Raw genomic sequence first — 19,938 nt, forward strand, 5'->3', positions numbered from 1 at the left:
AGAGCGCCGTCGCTGCGTCCGGGGCTGGCTCCGCCCAAGACGACTGTGATTGGTTTAAAGAAATACTGCGTTTTCTTCCCCCCCTATTGCAGAATGGTAATATGTCCAGCCAGACCTGTCTCCGGCGCTGACACAGCGTAAACAAAGTGTGGAGATAGATCTGGATATGTAGAAGTGTGGAGATAGGTCTGGATATGTAGAAGTGTGGAGATAGATCTGGATATGTAGAAGTGTGGAGATAGATCTGGATATGTAGAAGTGTGGAGATAGATAGGTCTGGATATGTAGAAGTGTGGAGATAGATAGGACTGGATATGTAGAAGTGAGGAGATAGATCTGGATATGTAGAAGTGTGGAGATAGATAGGTCTGGATATGTAGAAGTGAGGAGATAGATCTGGATATGTAGAAGTGTGGAGATAGGTCTGGTTATGTAGAAGTGTGGAGATAGATCTGGATATGTAGAAGTGTGGAGATAGATAGATCTGGATATGTAGAAGTGTGGAGATAGATCTGGATATGTAGAAGTGTTATAGTCGATAGTCGATTCATTGATAAGAACGTCGTCCCATGCTGGATTGCGCTTTGCTCGCTTCATTTTTTTCCCGCTGTGTCGTTGAAATTTCCCAGCATCCCAATTATCCTTCACTAAATGGCGTAGCGCCCTCATGTGCAGAGTCAGACCTTAAATCATGATTACATTTCACTCCCGTTGATAACGTTCATCCCAAAAAAAAACGTCCATTCCATTAACAAGCAATTAATTGAGTAACCAAATCTTACTGGAGTAAATTCTTACCGGCAATTAATCGATAGTTGATTAACTGTTAACATCCCTAGTTAGAACAACAGAAGAAGGTACGTGAGTGGAGTTGAGGGAAGTGATGGCGGGTGATTGGGGGTGGTCTGTGGTCTGTACCACTGGTCTCGTTAGACCATCCTGATCATGATCCTCACATTCTGGTTCTCTACATGGATCTCTACACAGAGAGAGAGGGAGAGAGAGGAGGAAGAAGAGAGAGGGAGACAGAGAGAAGTCAGTTAATGCGCAGCCATGTGAAATTTGTTCTCCTCATTTGACCCATCCCCTGGGGGAGCGGTGAGCAGCAGCGGTGCCGCGCTCGGGAATCATTTGGTGATGTAACCCCCCAATTCCAACCCTTGATGCTGAGTGCCAAGCAGGGAGGCATCGGGTACCATTTTTATAGTGTTTGGTATGACTCGGCCGGGGATCGAACTCACGACCTCCCAGTCTCAGGGCGGACGCTCTAACCACAAGGCCACTGAGCTGGTTCCATCTTGTGAGAGTAAATGGGAACTATTGTCCAAAAGCAAACCGAGCCTCAACGTTTTGTGGACGTTGCCCACATGTTTGGGCCTTCACCGGACGGTCAGAGGGACTCTAGTTGTTGTATTCTATGGGTGTGTGGATCTAGTTGTTGTATTCTATGGGTGTGTGGATCTAGTTGTTCTATTCTACGGGTGTGTGACTCTAGTTGTTGTATTCTATGGGTGTGTGGATCTAGTTGTTCTATTCTATGGGTCAGGTCCTGTGAATAACTTGCCTCTGGAGGAATCTGAAGTACGCAGAATGCCAGTGTGTTTACTAACAACATTTTGAAGTAGATTTGTCGCTTAAAATGTTTACAGTGTGAGGGAGGCCTTCAAGTGCTCTTTAAGGTTATGAAAGGTTATGACCTAGTTTCTTTGTGTGTGTGTCTGTCTTGTTGACATGTCTGCTCTGTATGTTTGTATGTCAACGTGTGTGTGTGTGTGTATGTATGTGTGTGTATCTGTGTGTGTCTACGTATGTGTGTGTGTGTCTACGTATGTGTGTGTGTGTGTCTACGTGCGTGTGTGTGTGTGTCTACGTGTGTGTGTGTCTATGTGTGTGTGTCTATGTGTGTGTGTGTCTATGTGTGTGTGTGTGTCTATGTGTGTGTGTGTGTGTCTACGTGTGTGTGTGTGTGTTTACGTGTGTGTGTGTCTATGTGTGTGTGTCTATGTGTGTGTGTGTCTGTGTGTGTGTGTGTCTATGTGTGTGTGTGTGTGTCTACGTGTGTGTGTGTGTGTGTGTGTCTACGTGTGTGTGTCTATGTGCGTGTGTGTCTATGTGTGTGTGTGTGTCTATGTGTGTGTCTACGTGTGTGTGTGTGTGTGTGTGTGTGCGTCCCCCCAGATGTCTGTGCAGCAGCGCGTGTTCAACATCGCCAACGAGCTCCTCCAGACGGAGCGGGCGTACGTGTCCAAGCTGCACCTCCTGGACCAGGTGTTCTGCGGGCGCCTCCTGGAGGAGGCCCGTCTGCGCGCCTCCTTCCCCTGCGACGTGGTCACCGGGATCTTCTCCAACATCTGCTCCATACACTGCTTCCACCAGCAGTTCCTCCTGCCCGCCCTGCAGAAACGCATGGAGGAGTGGTGAGGGCACGGCAGGACACACACACACACACACACACACACACATACGCATGCACACACAGACACACATACATGCACCCACACACACACACACACGCACACGCGTGCACACACACTCACATACACACAAATCCACAACAACACTGTTAACCCCGTAACCCCCTCCTTAGCCCTGACCTGACTTGCTGTTTTTTGTCACAACACACACACACACACTCATGTACCTACGGACACACACACACACACGCACCCGTACGGACACACACACACACTCACGTACCTACGGACACACACACACACACATCCGTACAGACACATACACACACACACGCCCCCGTACGGACACACACACACACACACACACACGCCCCCGTACGGACACACACACACACGCCCCCCGTACGGACACACACAACCACACGAAAACACACACACACACAGAGTTACACACAAATCCTCTTGCACCACTGTCCTACCATGACTGGCTTAAATCAACCCCCCCCCCCCCCCTCCCCCCTCCAGGGACTCGAACCCGCGCATCGGAGACATCCTGCAGAAGCTGGCGCCCTTCCTGAAGATGTACGGGGAGTACGTGAAGAACTTTGACCGCGCCATGGAGCTGGTCAACACCTGGATGGAGAGGTCCTCCCAGTTCAAGGCCATCGTCCACGAGATCCAGGTACCGCACCGGCACGCCGACCTTACCGCCATGTCACAGAAACACTTCCTGGGTCATGCTGGGTCACTTCCTGTGTACTGTTGAGTCACTTCCTGTGTTCTGTTGGGTCACTTCCTGTGTACTGTTGGGTCACTTCCTGTGTACTGTTGGGTGTGTCTATGTGTGTGTGCCCAGGGTTATCACTGTGATAGGGAGCAGGGGTGCTACGACGACCTCCGGCTCGTTAGTCCCGTGCGGGATGGCGTGCTATGCTACCGTTACCTTGTCGGTCGCTAAGAGACGCGTCATTCCGTTACCGCGTGAGCCGTTAGCTTAGCGTCTTTTTAAACCGCCGCCACCGTCAAATAAAGACGACGATGTCTGTTTATCAATCGCTGTCAAGCGAACTGGAAATGCCAGAGATCAGAAATCAGAGAGTCAAATTTCACGGTTGACGCGTAGTTGACACCTGGGGCCGACTGACCTTGCCCTTTGACCTGGCTCGTCGTAACCGGGGTCAGGTATTCTTCAGATGTTCCACATGGCTGGGATGAGAACCGGGCTGTGACCCTCTGAGATGGTCAGAACCCTGGCCTCTGCCTTCATCCTGACTCCTTAGCGTGAGGTATCTTGATGTCCAAGTCCACCCCCTGGACATGCTAGTATGTCTCAGGAACTTACCCCCAATCCAACCCTTGATGCTGAGTGCCAAACAGCGCATACCATTTATAGTCTTTGGTATGACTCGGCCGGGGATCGAACCCACAACCTCCCAATCTCAGAGCAGACTCTCTAACCACAAGGCCACTGAGCTGGTTGCCTCGGGCTGCTGCTCTGACCGTGCCTTCTCGTCTTTAGCCAGAAAACAGAAAAATGCGCCGCTTGAATCGGCTTGTCGTTCACGAGAGGTTCTGTTTAGATCGATCAGTTTTAATGAGCCTGAGGGGCTGAGAAGCCTCTAGTGTGACCTCTAGTGTGACCTCTAGTGTGACCTCTAGTGTGACCTCTAGTGTGACCTCTAGTGGTCTAATGTTCCAGGTGCATCTTCTCCTCTGGCGAGAAGCACAGCAAGGGTCGGCCATTTTCACACTTAGGAATACCAGGAAACAGCACTGTGTGTGTGTGTGTGTGTGTGTGTGTGTGTGTGTGTGTGTGTGTGTGTGTGTGTGTGTGTGTGTGTGTGTGTGTGTGTGTGCACATCTGTGTGTGTGAAAGCTATTTGGGTTCATTTGGGAATGACTGTGGTATTTTCTGGTTAAAGATGGTCAGATTTGGGCTAGGGAGGGAGGGTGTGTGTGTGTGTGTGTGTGTGTGTGTGTGTGTGTGTGTGTGTGTGTGTGTGTGTGTGTGTGTGTGTGTGTGTGTGTGTGTGTGTGTGTGTGTGTGTGTGTGTGCATGCCAGAGGAGTCCTTGTCAAGCTGGGGAATACTAATGGGTCTCTCCCTGACTTCACACAACCTCTCTCTCCTCCATCCCTCCATCTCTCTCTCCTCCATCCCTCCATCTCTCTCTCCTTCTTTAAAATGCTAACATGGTTGACACATCTCTGGCTTCCCAGGGGGACGGTGTCCTGGTGACTGTGTGTGTGTGTGTGTGTGTGTGTGTGTGTGTGTGTCTGTGTGTGTGTGTGTGTGTGTGTGTGTGTGTGTGTTTGAGTCAGCGGCTGCTTGTGCTCTAAACTTCTGTGTTCTACAGGACAAATACTTTTTTTGTGTCCCTTCCAACATGGCCTTGGTTTTTCTGATCTCTCTCTCTCTCTCTCTCTCTCCCTCTCTCTCTCTCCCTCTCTCTCTCTCTCTCCCCCTCTCTCTCTCTCTCTCTCTCTCTCTTTCCTCATTCCCTACTCTCTGTGAATTGGAGAGGCCAGCATGCTACAGTAGTTATGAAATACACTTATTTTTCTTGTATGTGGGAGTCTGTACTAATCACTCATTCTGTCTCCTGTGTTTGTGTGTGTGCGTATCTGTGTGTGTTTTTGTGTGTGTATGTGTATGTGCATATCTGTGTGTGTGTGTGTGTGTGTACGTATCTGTGTGTGTGAGTGTGTTTGTTTATGTGCGTATCCGTGTGTGTGTGTGCGCGTGCGTATCCGTGTGTGTGTATCCGTGTGTGTGTGTATCCGTGCGTGTGTGTGTATCTGTGTGTGTGTGTGTGTGTGTGTATCTGTGCATGTGTATCTGTGTGTGTGTGTGTGTATCCGTGTGTGTGTGTATCCGTGTGTGTGTGTATCCGTGTGTGTGTGTGTGTGTATCCGTGTGTGTGTGTATCTGTGTGTGTGTGTGTATCCGTGCGTGTGTGTGTATCTGTGTGTGTGTGTATCCGTGCATGTGTGTGTGTGTATCCGTGTGTGTGTGTGTGTGTGTATCCGTGTGTGTGTGTATCTGTGTGTGTGTGTGTGTGTATCCGTGCGTGTGTGTGTATCCGTGCGTGTGTGTGTGTGTGCGTGTGTGTGTGTGTGTGTTGCAGAGAGAGGAGCGCTGTGGGAACCTCACCCTGCAGCATCACATGCTGGAGCCGGTCCAGAGGATCCCCCGATATGAGCTGCTGCTCAAAGACTACCTGCACCGTCTACCCCTGGACGCCCACGACTACACACACGCTCAGAGTGAGCACACACACACACACACACACACACACACACCTGCACCGTCTCCCCCTGGACGCCCACGACTACACACACGCTCAGAGTGAGCACACACACACACACACACACACACACACACCTGCACCGTCTCCCCCTGGACGCCCACGACTACACACACGCTCAGAGTGAGCACACACACACACACACACACACACACACACCTGCACCGTCTCCCCCTGGACGCCCACGACTACACACACGCTCAGAGTGAGCACACACACACACACACCTGCACCGCCTCCCCCTGGACGCCCACGACTACACACACGCTCAGAGTGAGCACACACACACACACACACCTGCACCGTCTCCCCCTGGACGCCCACGACTACACACACGCTCAGAGTGAGCACACACACACACACACACACACACACACACCTGCACCGTCTCCCCCTGGACGCCCACGACTACACACACGCTCAGAGTGAGCACACACACACACACACACACACACACACACTCACACACACACAAACACCTGCACCGCCTCCCCCTGGACGCCCACGACTACACACACGCTCAGAGTGAGCACACACACACACACACACACACCTGCACCGCCTCCCCCTGGACGCCCACGACTACACACACGCTCAGAGTGAGCACACACACACACACACACACACAGACACACACACCTGCACCGCCTCCCCCTGGACGCCCACGACTACACACACGCTCAGAGTGAGCACACACACACACACACACACACACACCTGCACCGCCTCCCCCTGGACGCCCACGACTACACACACGCTCAGAGTGAGCACACACACACACACACACACACCTGCACCGCCTCCCCCTGGACGCCCACGACTACACACACGCTCAGAGTGAGCACACACACACACACACACACACACACCTGCACCGTCTACCCCTGGACGCCCACGACTACACACACGCTCAGAGTGAGCACACACACACACACCTGCACCGTCTACCCCTGGACGCCCACGACTACACACACGCTCAGAGTGAGCACACACACACACACACACACCTGCACCGCCTCCCCCTGGACGCCCACGACTACACACACGCTCAGAGTGAGCACACACACACTCTCACACACACACACGCAAACACAGAAAAACACACACACATACACACACACACAGAGAAAAAAACACACACAGAAAAACACACACATACACACACACACAGAAACACGCACTCACACACTCACACACACACACAAACACACACACACACACACACACACACACACACACACACACATACACACAGAAAAAACACATGCGCACACACACACACACACACACACACGCACACACACACACACACACACACACACACACACACACACACACACACACACACACAGCCTTCCAGGAAGCACTCGTATTCCAGACGATAGCCAGAGCCCAGCATGGCTGCTAGTCTATCAACCCTGTCATGTTAATGTACTTTGGATTGGGCCCCAGCCTATGAACTGAGAACTGCTACATCAGGAGAAGTCTTAACTACCGCACAAATATAGCACACTCTACTTAGCTCACCATACTACTGAAATACTGGGATTTCACTACTGAAACAGGGTCATTGCCGTGCTAACAGAGTATTATTGCCGTACTAGAAGAGGAATACTCTGGAATGGAGATGGGTTCTCATCCCTTCACTGGATGATTTCTCTCCTGGTTCTTGTCTGTTCTACACACTGATAGCTGACTAGTATTACTGACTAGTATAGCTGACTAGTATTACTGACTAGTATAGCTGACTAGTATAGCTGACTAGTATAGCTGACTAGTATTACTGACTAGTATAGCTGACTAGTATAGCTGACTAGTATTACTGACTAGTATAGCTGACTAGTATTACTGACTAGTATAGCTGACTAGTATAGCTGACTAGTATTACTGACTAGTATAGCTGACTAGTATAGCTGACTAGTATAGCTGACTAGTATTACTGACAAGTATAGCTGACTAGTATAGCTGACTAGTATTACTGACTAGTATAGCTGACTAGTATAGTATACTTTCTTCCTGTTATTGCCGTACTCACAGTACTGATATGATGCACCATTATTGTGTTGTAGAACGTTGACGAGAGTATCTTTGCAGTATTACTGTAACGCAGTATTCTCGCAGTACTAACTCAATTCCGTCGTAGTACTGATAAAGTTTTGTCGCAGTGCTGATTGGCTGTCGTTGTGTTCTAGAATCCCTGGAGCTGATCGCCACGGCAGCCGAGCATTCCAACGCGGCGATCAGGAAGATGGTGAGTCCCTTTCCTCCGCCGCCGCTCGACCACAGCAGACGCCCGCGGCCCCGCCTCCTGCCGCCACGCCACGGCGGCCCAGACCAGATCAAACGCTCCCCGAGCCTACAGCCCAGACCAGATCAAACGCTCCCCGAGCCTACAGCCCAGACCAGATCAAACGCTCCCCGAGCCGCCGGGCTGTCATCACGCATCCGTCAGCGATTAGAGATAGGCGTTCGGCGCTCGTTAGCGTCAGGCCAACGTTGAGCGTCTGTAATTAAACGTGTTTACGGGGCCGTGTCCTCGGCTCCTCGTCTGAGCCGTGGAGAAAGTGTTCAGTTAAGTTTTCAGGTCCATAAATAAACATGCTAAACCAACATATCTGCAAGATGGAAAGAGAATGATCTGATATGAATTATCTGCTTGCGTTTAGATTGAGAACAGAGCACATAAGTAGTCTTTGTGTGTTAATGTGTTTAATGTGTGTGCGCGTGTGCGTGTGTGTGCGTGTGTGTGTGCGTGTGTGTGCGTGTGTGTGTGTGTGTGTGCGTATGTGTGTGTGTGTGTGTGTGTGTGTGTGTGTGTGTGCATGTGTGTGTGTGTGTGTGTGTGTGTGTGTGTGCGTGTGTGTGTGTGTGTGTGTGTGTGTGCGTGCGTGCGTGTGTGTGTGTGTGTCAGGAGCGTATGAGGAAGCTGTTGAAGGTTTACGAGCTGCTGGGTGGGGAGGAGGACATCGTGAACCCAACCAACGAGCTCATCAAGGAGGGACACATCCTCAAGCTCTCGGCCAAGAACGGCACCTCCCAGGACAGATACCTCATCCTGGTGAGCAGCCCAGGAGTTACACTGATCCCACCACGGAGAGACCCAGGAGTTAGACTGAGCCACCACTGAGAGACCCAGGAGTTAGACTGATCTCACCACTGAGAGACCCAGGAGTTAGACTGATCCCACCACGGAGAGACCCAGGAGTTAGACTGAGCCCACCACGGAGAGACCCAGGAGTTAGACTGATCTCACCACTGAGAGACCCAGGAGTTAGACTGATCCCACCACGGAGAGACCCAGGAGTTACACTGATCCCACCACGGAGAGACCCAGGAGTTAGACTGAGCCACCACTGAGAGACCCAGGAGTTAGACTGATCTCACCACTGAGAGACCCAGGAGTTAGACTGATCTCACCACTGAGAGACCCAGGAGTTAGACTGATCCCACCACGGAGAGACCCAGGAGTTAGACTGAGCCCACCACTGAGAGACCCAGGAGTTAGACTGATCTCACCACTGAGAGACCCAGGAGTTAGACTGATCTCACCACTGAGAGACCCAGGAGTTAGACTGATCTCACCATGGAGAGACCCAGGAGTTAGACTGAGCCCACCACTGAGAGACCCAGGAGTTAGACTGATCTCACCACTGAGAGACCCAGGAGTTAGACTGATCTCACCACTGAGAGACCCAGGAGTTAGACTGAGCCCACACCGCTGAAAGACCCAGGAGCTGGATTGAACCCACACTATTGAGAAAATGCAGGACTTAGACTGAACACACACCATTGAGAGACCCAGGAGTTAGACTGAACCCACCAATGAGAGAATCTGTATTATCCTTCACACTGCTCACTAGAAGTAAATCAGAAGTAACTACATACAAGTCTCTCTGTTTCCCTGTCCATACCTCCATCCCCTCCTCTCTCTCTCTCTCTCTCTCTCTCTCTCTCTCTCTCTCTCTCCCTCTCTCCCTCCTGCAGTTCAACGATAGGCTACTGTACTGCGTTCCTAAGCTGCGGCTGATTGGTCAGAAGTTTGGCGTCAGAGCCCGTATCGACGTGGACGGAATGGAGGTGGGTTCTCATCCCTTCAGTGGATGATTTCTGTTCTACACACTGATCCAGTAGCTGACCGCTACTACACCGGCGGACCGGGATACGACCAGGGAAAGGCCTCCTTGACGAGGCTGAAATCCTGGGAGTTTTAGCAAGCCTGTTAATCTGAGATTGCTTCCTGCAGTAAAACTCTTCTGAATAGTTGTGGTCAGACTAGTGATTTCCTGTGTGTGTGTGTGTGTATGTGTGTGTGTGTGTGTGTGTGTGTGTGTGTGTTACAGCTGAAGGAGACCAGCAGTTCCGTTCCGCGGACATTCCTGGTGTCTGGGAAGCAACGCTCGCTGGAGCTCCAGGCCAGGTGAGTCAGCCTGGGGTCCACACACTGTAGACATCATCCATGAGATCATCCCTGGACCTGGACCCGGGAGACGCTGTATACCTGTACACAGGAGCGGCCATTTTGTTACCCTGCAGCTATACCTGGAGGCGTTCTTTGAACTGGAGTTCTCTGTGGAGTTCAGACAAACAGCAAGAGAACGCAGCAGTTCAAAGTAGTCGTTGAAAAAGCACTTTTTACTACATGATAGAAGAGGTCCAGTGGTACTGTGTGGTTACTGGAGCTAACATACTATTATGTTTTGTTGTGATGTGCAGGACTGAGGAGGAAAAGAAAGACTGGATCCAGGTAAGAACTCTAGTCATGGAGAGAACAGACTCTCCTTCATCCTCCTCTTTCTCCCTCCCTCCTCCCTTCCTCTTCCTCCTGTTTTCAACTTCCTGTTCCTCACCCCCAGCCTTGCTAACTGCTTCTGTTTACCTAACTAACTGCTAACTGTTTAGCTAACTTGCTAACTGCTAACTGTTTAAACTGCTTCCTCTTCTTCCTGGTTTCCTGTTTCCCCCCATGCTTCCTCCCTTCCTGGTTTCCTGTTTCCCCTCATTCTTCCTCCCTTCCTGGTTTCCTGTTTCCCCTCATTCTTCCTCCCTTCCTGGTTAACTGTTTCCTGTTAACCCGTTGTGTGCCAGGCCATCCAGACCACCATCCAGAGACATGAGCAGACGCTGGAGACCTTCAGACATCTCACCTGCTCCCTACGGGACGAGGACTGCACCCCGCCCAACTCCCCTGTAAGACACACACGCACACAAGCATCCGCGCACACACATGTACGTGCACACACACACACACACACACACACACAGACATCCTTTCTAGACCCAAAATATACTTGTGTAAGACACACTCACACACACACGCACACACACACACACACACACACACACACACACACACACACACACACACACACACACATCCTTCCTAGACCCAACATATACTTTCACAAACACACACACTTACACACACAGTACATTTTAACCATTGGTTACTATGCTTGTGACTGTCTTTATGTATGACTGATGGGAGTATTAACAGTGGCGTGCGGACCGGGCCTTCAGTCTCCATCTTGACGAGCTCCAGCACCTGCAGGAGAGACCGTCCGTCCTTGTGCACCTGCAGGAGAGACCGTCTGTCCTCGTGCACCTGCAGGAGAGACCGTCTGTCCTCGTGCACCTGCAGGAGAGACCGTCTGTCCTTGTGCACCTGCAGGAGAGACCGTCTGTCCTCGTGCACCTGCAGGAGAGACCGTCTGTCCTTGTGCACCTGCAGGAGAGACCGTCTGTCCTCGTGCACCTGCAGGAGAGGCCGTCCGTCCTCGTGCACCTGCAGGAGAGACCGTCTGTCCTCGTGCACCTGCAGGAGAGGCCGTCCGTCCTCGTGTTTAGCGCCGTGTCTGAGGGTGTGCTCACTTCCTGTTTGTCCCAGAGCTGCTGGGAGCTGGGGAAGCGCGCGCCCACGCCCATCAGGGAGAGAGAGGTGACGCTGTGTATGAAGTGTCAGGAACCCTTCAACTCCATCACCAAGAGACGGCACCACTGCAAGGCCTGCGGACACGTAGGTTCACCCGCCCGCTCGCCGTATCGGCCAATCACCCGCCCGCTCGCCGTATCGGCCAATCACCCGCCCGCTCGCCGTATCGGCCAATCACCCGCCCGCTCGCCGTATCGGCCAATCATCTGTCTGCTCACCGTATCGGCCAATCATCTGTCTGCTTACCGTATCGGCCAATCATCTGTCTGCTTACCGTATCGGCCAATTATCTGTCTGCTCACCGTATCGACCAATCATCTGTCTGCTCACCGTATCGGCCAATCATCTGTCTGCTCACCGTATCGGCCAATCATCTGTCTGCTTACCGTATCGGCCAATCATCTGTCTGCTCACCGTATCGGCCAATCATCTGTCTGCTTACCGTATCGGCCAATCATCTGTCTGCTCACCGTATCGGCCAATCACCTGTCGCGTCTGTTACTATACCAGCCTATCACACGTACGTTCATCCGCCTGCTTACCGTATCAGCCAATCATCTGTCGCGTCTGTTACTATACCAGCCTATCAGAAATCCAGTAGGTAGAACAGTGGTTAGAGAGGAGTGGTTGGAAGGTCGCTGGTTCGAATACCGAGTTTTGGCGTCCTGTTGTTAAGCAAGGCTTTCGACCTCCCCCTCCCCCCCAAAAAAACGGTCACACTTTACAATAAGGGTCACAAAAAAACATTAGTTAACTGTTAACTAATGCTTATTTAGGGTTAGGTAAGGTTACTAATGTTAATCAATACCTTAGTTAAGGTTAGGGTTAGGGTTAGGTGAGTTAATCTTAGTTAACATAAATAACATTAGTAAATGGTTAATAGAGAGATTAGTTAACTGTTACTTAATGCTTAAAAATGCATTAACTAATGCTTATTAATGTACCCTTATTGTAAAGTGTTACCAAAAAAACACTCATGAATATCATCTTGGTTCCGCGGCGGCGTGTTTGCGTGCTCACTCCGCGGTGGCGTGTTTGCGTGCTCACTCCGCGGGGGCGTGTTTGCGTGCTCACTCCGCGGGGGCGTGTTTGCGTGCTCACTCCGCGGGGGCGTGTTTGCGTGCTCACTCCGCGGGGGCGTGTTTGCGTGCTCACTCCGCGGGGGCGTGTTTATCTGTGTTCCAGGTGGTTTGTGGGAAGTGCTCGGAGTTCCGCGCCCGCCTGTCGTACGACAACAACCGCGCCAACCGCGTGTGCGTGGACTGCTACACCACGCTGGTGGGCGTGCCGCCCTCCCCGGCCTGCCTGGCCAGCAGCTCCCAGAGACGCCGCTCCATCCTAGAGGTCAGTGGCGCTCGCCCAAACTAAATCAGAGAGTCTTAAAGGTGGAACCAAAGGTTCTCAAAGGGCCTAAGAAACTCTCTTGAGAACCCCCTGAAAGTTCTGTGGTGGACCCCCTGTGGAGCAGCAGGGTCATATTGATTATGTAACGTAGGGCTGGGTTTAAAAAATCGATTCATCGATTCTGAATCGATTCTGAATGAAATGATTCAGAATCGATTCATGAATCCAATGATTCTGAATCGATTCGTGAATCCCAAAATCGATCTTTTATTTAATGAATGAATGAATAAATGAAGGAATGAATAGTTCATTAATTCATTCAATGATTCATTCATTCATTCATTCTTGGAAATCAGTATTGATACCCAGCCCTAGTATTGATGTGTTGCATAACTTGGCAGTCATGTAATTAAGGTTACAGCTAAAAAAAACAGTTTTACTAACACTAACCGAATCGATATTGAATCAAATCGAATCGAATCGCGATTCTGAACCTTGTGAATCGGAATCGAATCGATTCTTGAAATTCGAATCGATACCCAGCCCTACTGTAACGGCTTTGTTTTTTGCGTCATTCAGAAACAGGCGTCCCTGGCGGCGGAGAACAGCGTGATGTGCAGCTTCCTGCATCACATGGACAAGGGCGGGGGGCGGGGCTGGCAGAAGGGCTGGTTCGTCATCCCCGAGAACGAGCCGCTCGTCCTCTACATCTACGGAGCTCCCCAGGTACGCTCCTCCATGGGGACCAAACGCAGTCCTAGACCTGCCGTCTCTGTGTCCTCCACAGGTGTATCAAGTGGTCTAATTGGCTCTAGTGCATGGGTTCCCAAACTGTGAGGCGGGCCTCCCCTGGGGGGCCCCAAAGAAATTCAGGGGAGGCGCGGAGGGATGGTTAGGGGGAAAAAAAAGGAAAAACATGTTTTTTATTTTTAAAATGTCTATGGTTTTTCTGAATGAAATGTGATTTTAAAGGTCAGAAGATTTAAATAAATAATGGGAGAGATGTATACTAAATGTGTGGACAGTGCAGAGAGAGCCTCCCCCTGCAGGCATGAATGTATTGTGTGAAAAAATCATAACGTTAACTAGCAGCAGGTGCCACCGAGCTAACTTAGCTGTGTAACGTTATGGGCTAGCTAACGCTGCCTTGCATAATGGACAAATTTGGGGGGTTGGGAGGGCGCGGGTGTGTCACTGTTTTCAGAAGGGAGGCCCACATTGAGGCCCACATCGAGTTTGGGAACCCATGATCTAGTGCATACTGTAGCATCCTATGCAATCAGACAAATTGACACACCTGTGTAGGGCACAAATATGGCAGATCTTGGACTACATTTGGTACCCATGAATAGATATGTTATAACATGTTTATAAACATATTACACTACTATTATAAACCTGTTATAATACACATTAATATGCTATAACATGCTTATAAACATATTACAGTACTCTTATAAACCTGTTAAAATACACATTAATATGCTATAACATGCTTATAAACATATTACAGTACTCCACATAATACACATAAATATGTTATAACGCCATATAACATGATTAAATGAGCTCATAAGGATGATTTGAGTTTCTGCCCCTCCCCCCCCCTCCGGCAGGATGTGAAGGCCCAGCGCAGCGTTCCCCTGATCGGGTTCGAGGTCTCCCTCCCGGAGTCATGTGACCGGCTGGAACGCCGCCACGCCTTCAAGATCAGCCAGAGTCACCTGACCCTCTACTTCAGCGCCGAGGGGGAGGAGCTACAGCGCCGCTGGATGGAGGTGCTGTCGCGCGCGGGCCGAGGGGAGGAGCTACAGGTCCGCGGTCCAATCACAGAGGCCCTGGAGGAGGAGGGGGAGGAGCTGCTGGCGTCGGGGGAGAACACGTGATCATCGGGAGGGGAGGAGAAGTGTAATAGAAATGTGTTCACTACACACATCCAAACTGTATAAATATCAACAGCACAGCACAGTGTGATACACACACACACACTTATACATGCTAGTTTCTTATACACAGACACACAACATGTTCACTGACACACACACACACACACATGAAAGCACATACACAAAGTCTTAGACACACACACACACACACCTCTATCTTTAATGTCAGTGGTCAGTTGCATGAAAATATCTACAGGTACGTTTGTCGGTGTATTACTCATCTCGTGAGTGACCAGTGTTTGCCAAACCTGCCGTCCGTGTGCTCTCCCGTCCAATAGAAGAAGCAGAAACATGAATCACTACCATGTGACCCGTATCACTCCCCTCCTATTGGCTGTTCCAAAGTGAATCACAGCTCCGGACACTCTCGGTGACTTCCACTTCTCTCTGTCTCTCTCTCTCACTTACACACACACACACACACACGCACATACACACACTCTCTCTCACACACTCTCCCTCTGGTGTTTTTAGATGAGTGGTTGGTTCCTCTTAATGGCGAGAGTTTGTTATTTCACCCGTTTGTCAGAGAGAGCGTGATGCTGTCTCTCCAACATGGCGGAGCGGTACGAGCTCTGGCTCTGCTCTCTCCCAGTGAGGTCTATGACCTGGACACTGACCCCGGGATGATAGACTGAAGGTTTCCTCGTAGCACACGGGCTGTAGGGGGAGACGGATCACAGACTGGACTCCCAGCAGGCCTAGCGGCTGGATGCAAGATGGCCACCGCTGTTCTCTTCCTCCCCCAACAGGAAGTGACACAGCCCCCCTGGCTCCTCCCCCTCTCCCGGCCAGGACGGACGGAATCTGGAACCCTGAACGGAACTTTCCCATGTTTTCTTGGAAAACTGTTTTGATTGTTCCGATCCGGAATACCGTTTTGTGGAGTGTCAATCTAGAATGTTTTGTAGGGTATTGGTACCACATGTATTTTTAAAGACTGTCGAGAAGGTCGAATGAGTTGAATTTTTAAAGAGGTTTGATAACAACTGTCAAAGAGGTCTATTCTAATTCTGCCCCTATTCTCTATCTATATGCACTAGAATTTACTATTTAGAATGTCCCCTTTAAAAAATAGCACCCTTGACTTATATAGGGGGGCTTAAGAACCACTCTGATGTCGGAGAAAATATTTAGTGCCTGTCAGGATTTACCAGTCTCCACTAAGCTCAACCTTTATAGGAAAAACAATCCTTCAGAAGATGATGACTATTTCCTACAGCCCCTCTGCCCCCCAGTGGCAGTAGATGGTATTACAGCCAGATCTGCAGAGCGTGGCTGTGACCCCTTAGAGGTAGTGGCCTGGTGGGATGAAGACAGAGAGAGGTTGGAGAGGTTTTCTGGAGATAGTTTATTCATCCGAACACATTGGTTTAACAGATGTTTAGAAGCTCGGTGTGTATGAGACGCCTTGGGGGTCTGAGGATTTAACAGAGACGATTCAGAAGATGACAGACTGAAAATGTGAGTAATAGAGGGTCATGTTTTTATCATTTTAACGTGGATTAGGGTTAAAATGATGTCAAATGTCTGCCTTTTTGAGAGTGTTTTGATAGTAATACAGAGAATATTCTATATATATGACACAGCGGAACATAAATATTCAATGTTTTGAATCCGGGTGGGAGGGGTGTTGTGTTTGTGTTTGAAGAGGGTTAGGATAAAGAAAGTGAAAGCATTTGTATGTAAATATAATTTATTCTTCCCAGAGACCCGGTGTTGTAGGTATATTGGCTTTGGTGTTCTCTGTCGTGCAGTTTGAATTGGACTTCAGTTGAAATGTGGTTACAGTTTGAATCGGATCAGTTGAATGTGGTTGACTTCCTGTTGGGATCCTAGTGATGTCCATAACCTCTTTGCTGTGTCTCCCGTCTGAACAACAACATGTTTGGTACATAGAAGAAGACATGGACACCTGTATTTTTATTTTTTAAATCTCACCCTTAAACTTGCCAATGTGAATTCAAAAGAATATTTTGAAAACAGATGAAATTGTGGTGTTGGATAATGGATATCGTTTTTTGTTCTTGCTCTCTGTTCCCGAGACATGGCTTGAGGCCTGTTATGACCTGCTATGAGCAGTTATAGATGTGTCTTTAGTAAGTAACAGTCCGGTGTGCACCTGCTCTTCGTTCAGCCAGCTCAACTCATGCCGTGCTAACCATGCTTATGTAGACATTCCTAGTGTGGCTACAAACCAGAATATCAGAACATTGACTAATATTCTAAGCTTCCGTCCAATAGGATACCTGCTGGGTACCTCGTCACTCCGAGCGCTGCGCTAGGACACTCAGCTTCCTGTATGTGCACTGTCTAATGTTGACAGGTGGTTCCTTAACCTGGTTACACATCCTGACATCAAACAGTACAGCTGTACCATCTCACACAGACAAAGAACTATAAACAGCAGCAACGACGACAATGACAACAACGACAACAACAACAAGTGTTTAAACAATGCTGCTGCGATATTTGGTTGAGGTTTCTCCCTGTAAAGTCTATCCAACATGCCTTACAGTAGAGCCAGAGTGTTTGGACGTTGTGTGTTACCTCTGCGTTTACCAAAGTACACTTGGGGTCCTACAGTCAGACTGAGGCCATCATTTATGTCTTTATCTGTGTTTGCCCTTGGCTTTTATCTAAGGTTCTTGGTATTTATTTCTTCTTCTTCTTTTTTTTTTTACTCCAAAGTATTGTTTTTTTTACATTATGTTCTTTGATACAGAGCCAGAAGCTCAGACGTTCATTTGGTCCGATTTTGGAAGATTTACTTCCAGCGTTTGGCCTGTCGAATCTCTTGTATTATGCTCCTAAATGTATCTAGTGGTTCTGCAACGTCTGTATTATTTCTCCTTGATGCATGGACCTTTAGTTTGCGTCTGATTGTGTTCAGATGGTCTCCATGGTCTCTTGTTCACTGTTGAGCCCCAACTCCAGCTTTCATAGACCCCTCCACCTTCTCCCAAGCCCTACCAAAAATGTAAAAACTACCAGTTTTTCTTTTGAGTAATCACAATTTGGGGAAAAAAAAGATGTTCATATTCTCCAAGTATTGTGTGGTAAATAGAAGTCTAGATGGGTTGTTTTGTTTCCATGTCAGACTCTGAGATTGCTTGTCCTCTCATGCAAGGTCATCTGTCTGCAGTGGCTGTGGGTAGAAGAGCATGTGTGTGTGTGTGTATGTGTGTGTGTGTGTGTGTTTGAGGAATGGAAGCTTGTGTTGCACGCACACACCAGCTCTCCTGCCCACAACACCCACACTTACACTGACTTCCTGATGGAGGAGAGGCTACAGGGAAAAACATTGTGTGAATAATATTGAGCTGTTCTGGTGGGAGTGGGGGCCCCTAGCTGAGCTCCTATTGGAGGAAGAGCAGTCATATCCCCAACCCCTTTCTGTTGACATAGAACTTTATTTAGCAGATCTTTGTCTCAGACCACTTCATCCGCCATCTAATACAACACATCTATCTAGTACTATTGTATATTTCTGTGGTATATACTTGCCCCCTGGTGCTAGAATACAGTGATTCAGGGGTACCGTACTATGAAGTACAGTACACTAGGAGGATAAGGATAGAATAGTACAGTGTGATGAATTGTCATTGGTAAATGGACCAGTGAGGTTGATATTGTACAGGGGGCCGAACTTGAGCACCGTGACAACTTGAGACAAGCCTGGCCGGAGGCCGGCCGAACAAACACGCCAATCAAGCTTTGAAGTATCATTATCGTAAGCCTCGATTGATTTCCTTTTTTTCGTGACTACAGAAACTGTATAGGTTAAAACTGTAAACATGAATGACTATTACTGTTCGTCTCTAATTGTTATGATGATTATTGATTATTGTTATTACTATTGATTATATTAGTGGCGGGCCACTGGGTACCATTGTATGTCTATATCCCCATGACATCTGTGCAAGATAATGAAAATGTTTATGAGGTTTAAAAAAAAAAAAGTGAAATAAAAGGATGACGTCATAGCAGCGTGTCGCCGTTGCTCCCCCCCCTTCTCCCCCCCCTCACTGAATTTCAAGAAGATTCATAGCATTTCAAAGAAAAAAATTAAGTTACTGTTTGAATTTCACAAATACCCCTTCACAGTCCAACTATATATATATATATATATATATATATATATATATATATATATATATATATATATATATATATATATATATATACTGTATGTAAGCTGTTCGGTTCTCACCCATTGCTTTACAGTGAGGTCAAAGTCGCAGTGCAATGTCATTAGTGTTCAGCTCCGCTGGGTCACTGAGAATGTAATCAGAGGCTATTCCCCACACAGAATTATATCTCAAATGATATCATCTTTCCAGTTCATTACATTTTAACATCACCTACCACAGTCAATAGTGTTCAAACTCCGTTCATTAGATTTTCTTGAAGCTGTAATAGTAGTAGCCTATCTTGTATTTTGGTATTGTGTGTCAGTGTTGCGCGTTGCTCTGGTATCGGCAACATCAGTGATATCACACAAAAAATGAATGATGAAACATTTGGCGAGATACAGTAAAAAACAACTCCATCATTCCGCCAATGCAAATGTACCGCTGGTCCGCACGATCCCATTGGATTAGGAAGCACAGCCGCTGCCGGCTGGGCCCTCTGATTGGTCCGCCGCCTTGTCCGTCTCACCTCGACTGATCAGTCGTTGGCAGCTGACGTCAGTTAGGATTTCCCCTACTTTCGCCCTCTTTCCAGTAACAGACTGCTTAGTGGAGTGATTTGATCATCCAGCCCGCTCCCTGATTCATCCCTGCCGGGTCATTCATGATCGATCTTAGTCTTTACCTTTGAGCCTAAAGAGTAGCAGACGACTTCTGATAAGAGCCAGCCGCGTTTTACCACCGCAAAGAATTATGCTCTTCGAAGTTAGGATCTAGACTGAACAGCACCACACTTGTTGTTGAACTCGTCGGGTTTTTTGCGCAATAACAGGCCCACACGGTCTCTCCAGGACCTTCCCGTTTT

The 19,938-nt window shown here is 48.9% G+C and overlaps 2 protein-coding genes across 2 annotated transcripts in view; both read left to right on the plus strand.

Moving 5' to 3' along the window:
- The window catches only part of fgd1 (FYVE, RhoGEF and PH domain containing 1), a gene marked incomplete at both ends in the record, with an annotated part of 44,283 nt that extends 29,403 nt beyond the window's left edge, over window positions 1–14,880 (plus strand). Inside the window, 13 exons of the mRNA XM_084446209.1 lie at window positions 2,179–2,417; window positions 2,940–3,096; window positions 5,542–5,680; window positions 7,914–7,972; window positions 8,633–8,779; window positions 9,706–9,798; window positions 10,062–10,138; window positions 10,435–10,465; window positions 10,807–10,908; window positions 11,606–11,734; window positions 12,836–12,994; window positions 13,574–13,720; window positions 14,611–14,880. Of these exons, the coding sequence (XP_084302335.1) occupies window positions 2,179–2,417; window positions 2,940–3,096; window positions 5,542–5,680; window positions 7,914–7,972; window positions 8,633–8,779; window positions 9,706–9,798; window positions 10,062–10,138; window positions 10,435–10,465; window positions 10,807–10,908; window positions 11,606–11,734; window positions 12,836–12,994; window positions 13,574–13,720; window positions 14,611–14,880 (1,749 nt within the window). The remainder of the gene's footprint in view (window positions 1–2,178; window positions 2,418–2,939; window positions 3,097–5,541; window positions 5,681–7,913; window positions 7,973–8,632; window positions 8,780–9,705; window positions 9,799–10,061; window positions 10,139–10,434; window positions 10,466–10,806; window positions 10,909–11,605; window positions 11,735–12,835; window positions 12,995–13,573; window positions 13,721–14,610) is intronic.
- Window positions 14,881–19,788: 4,908 nt separating this feature from the next.
- tfe3a (transcription factor binding to IGHM enhancer 3a) overlaps window positions 19,789–19,938 on the plus strand; it is a 26,913-nt gene continuing 26,763 nt past the window's right edge. The window contains exon 1 of the mRNA XM_084445909.1: window positions 19,789–19,938. This exon is cut by the window's right edge and continues 168 nt beyond it. The gene's annotated coding sequence lies outside the window, so the exon portion shown is untranslated.

This window comes from Borostomias antarcticus, assembly GCF_949987555.1.
Source record: "Borostomias antarcticus genome assembly, chromosome: 11".
Taxonomy (NCBI): domain Eukaryota; kingdom Metazoa; phylum Chordata; class Actinopteri; order Stomiiformes; family Stomiidae; genus Borostomias; species Borostomias antarcticus.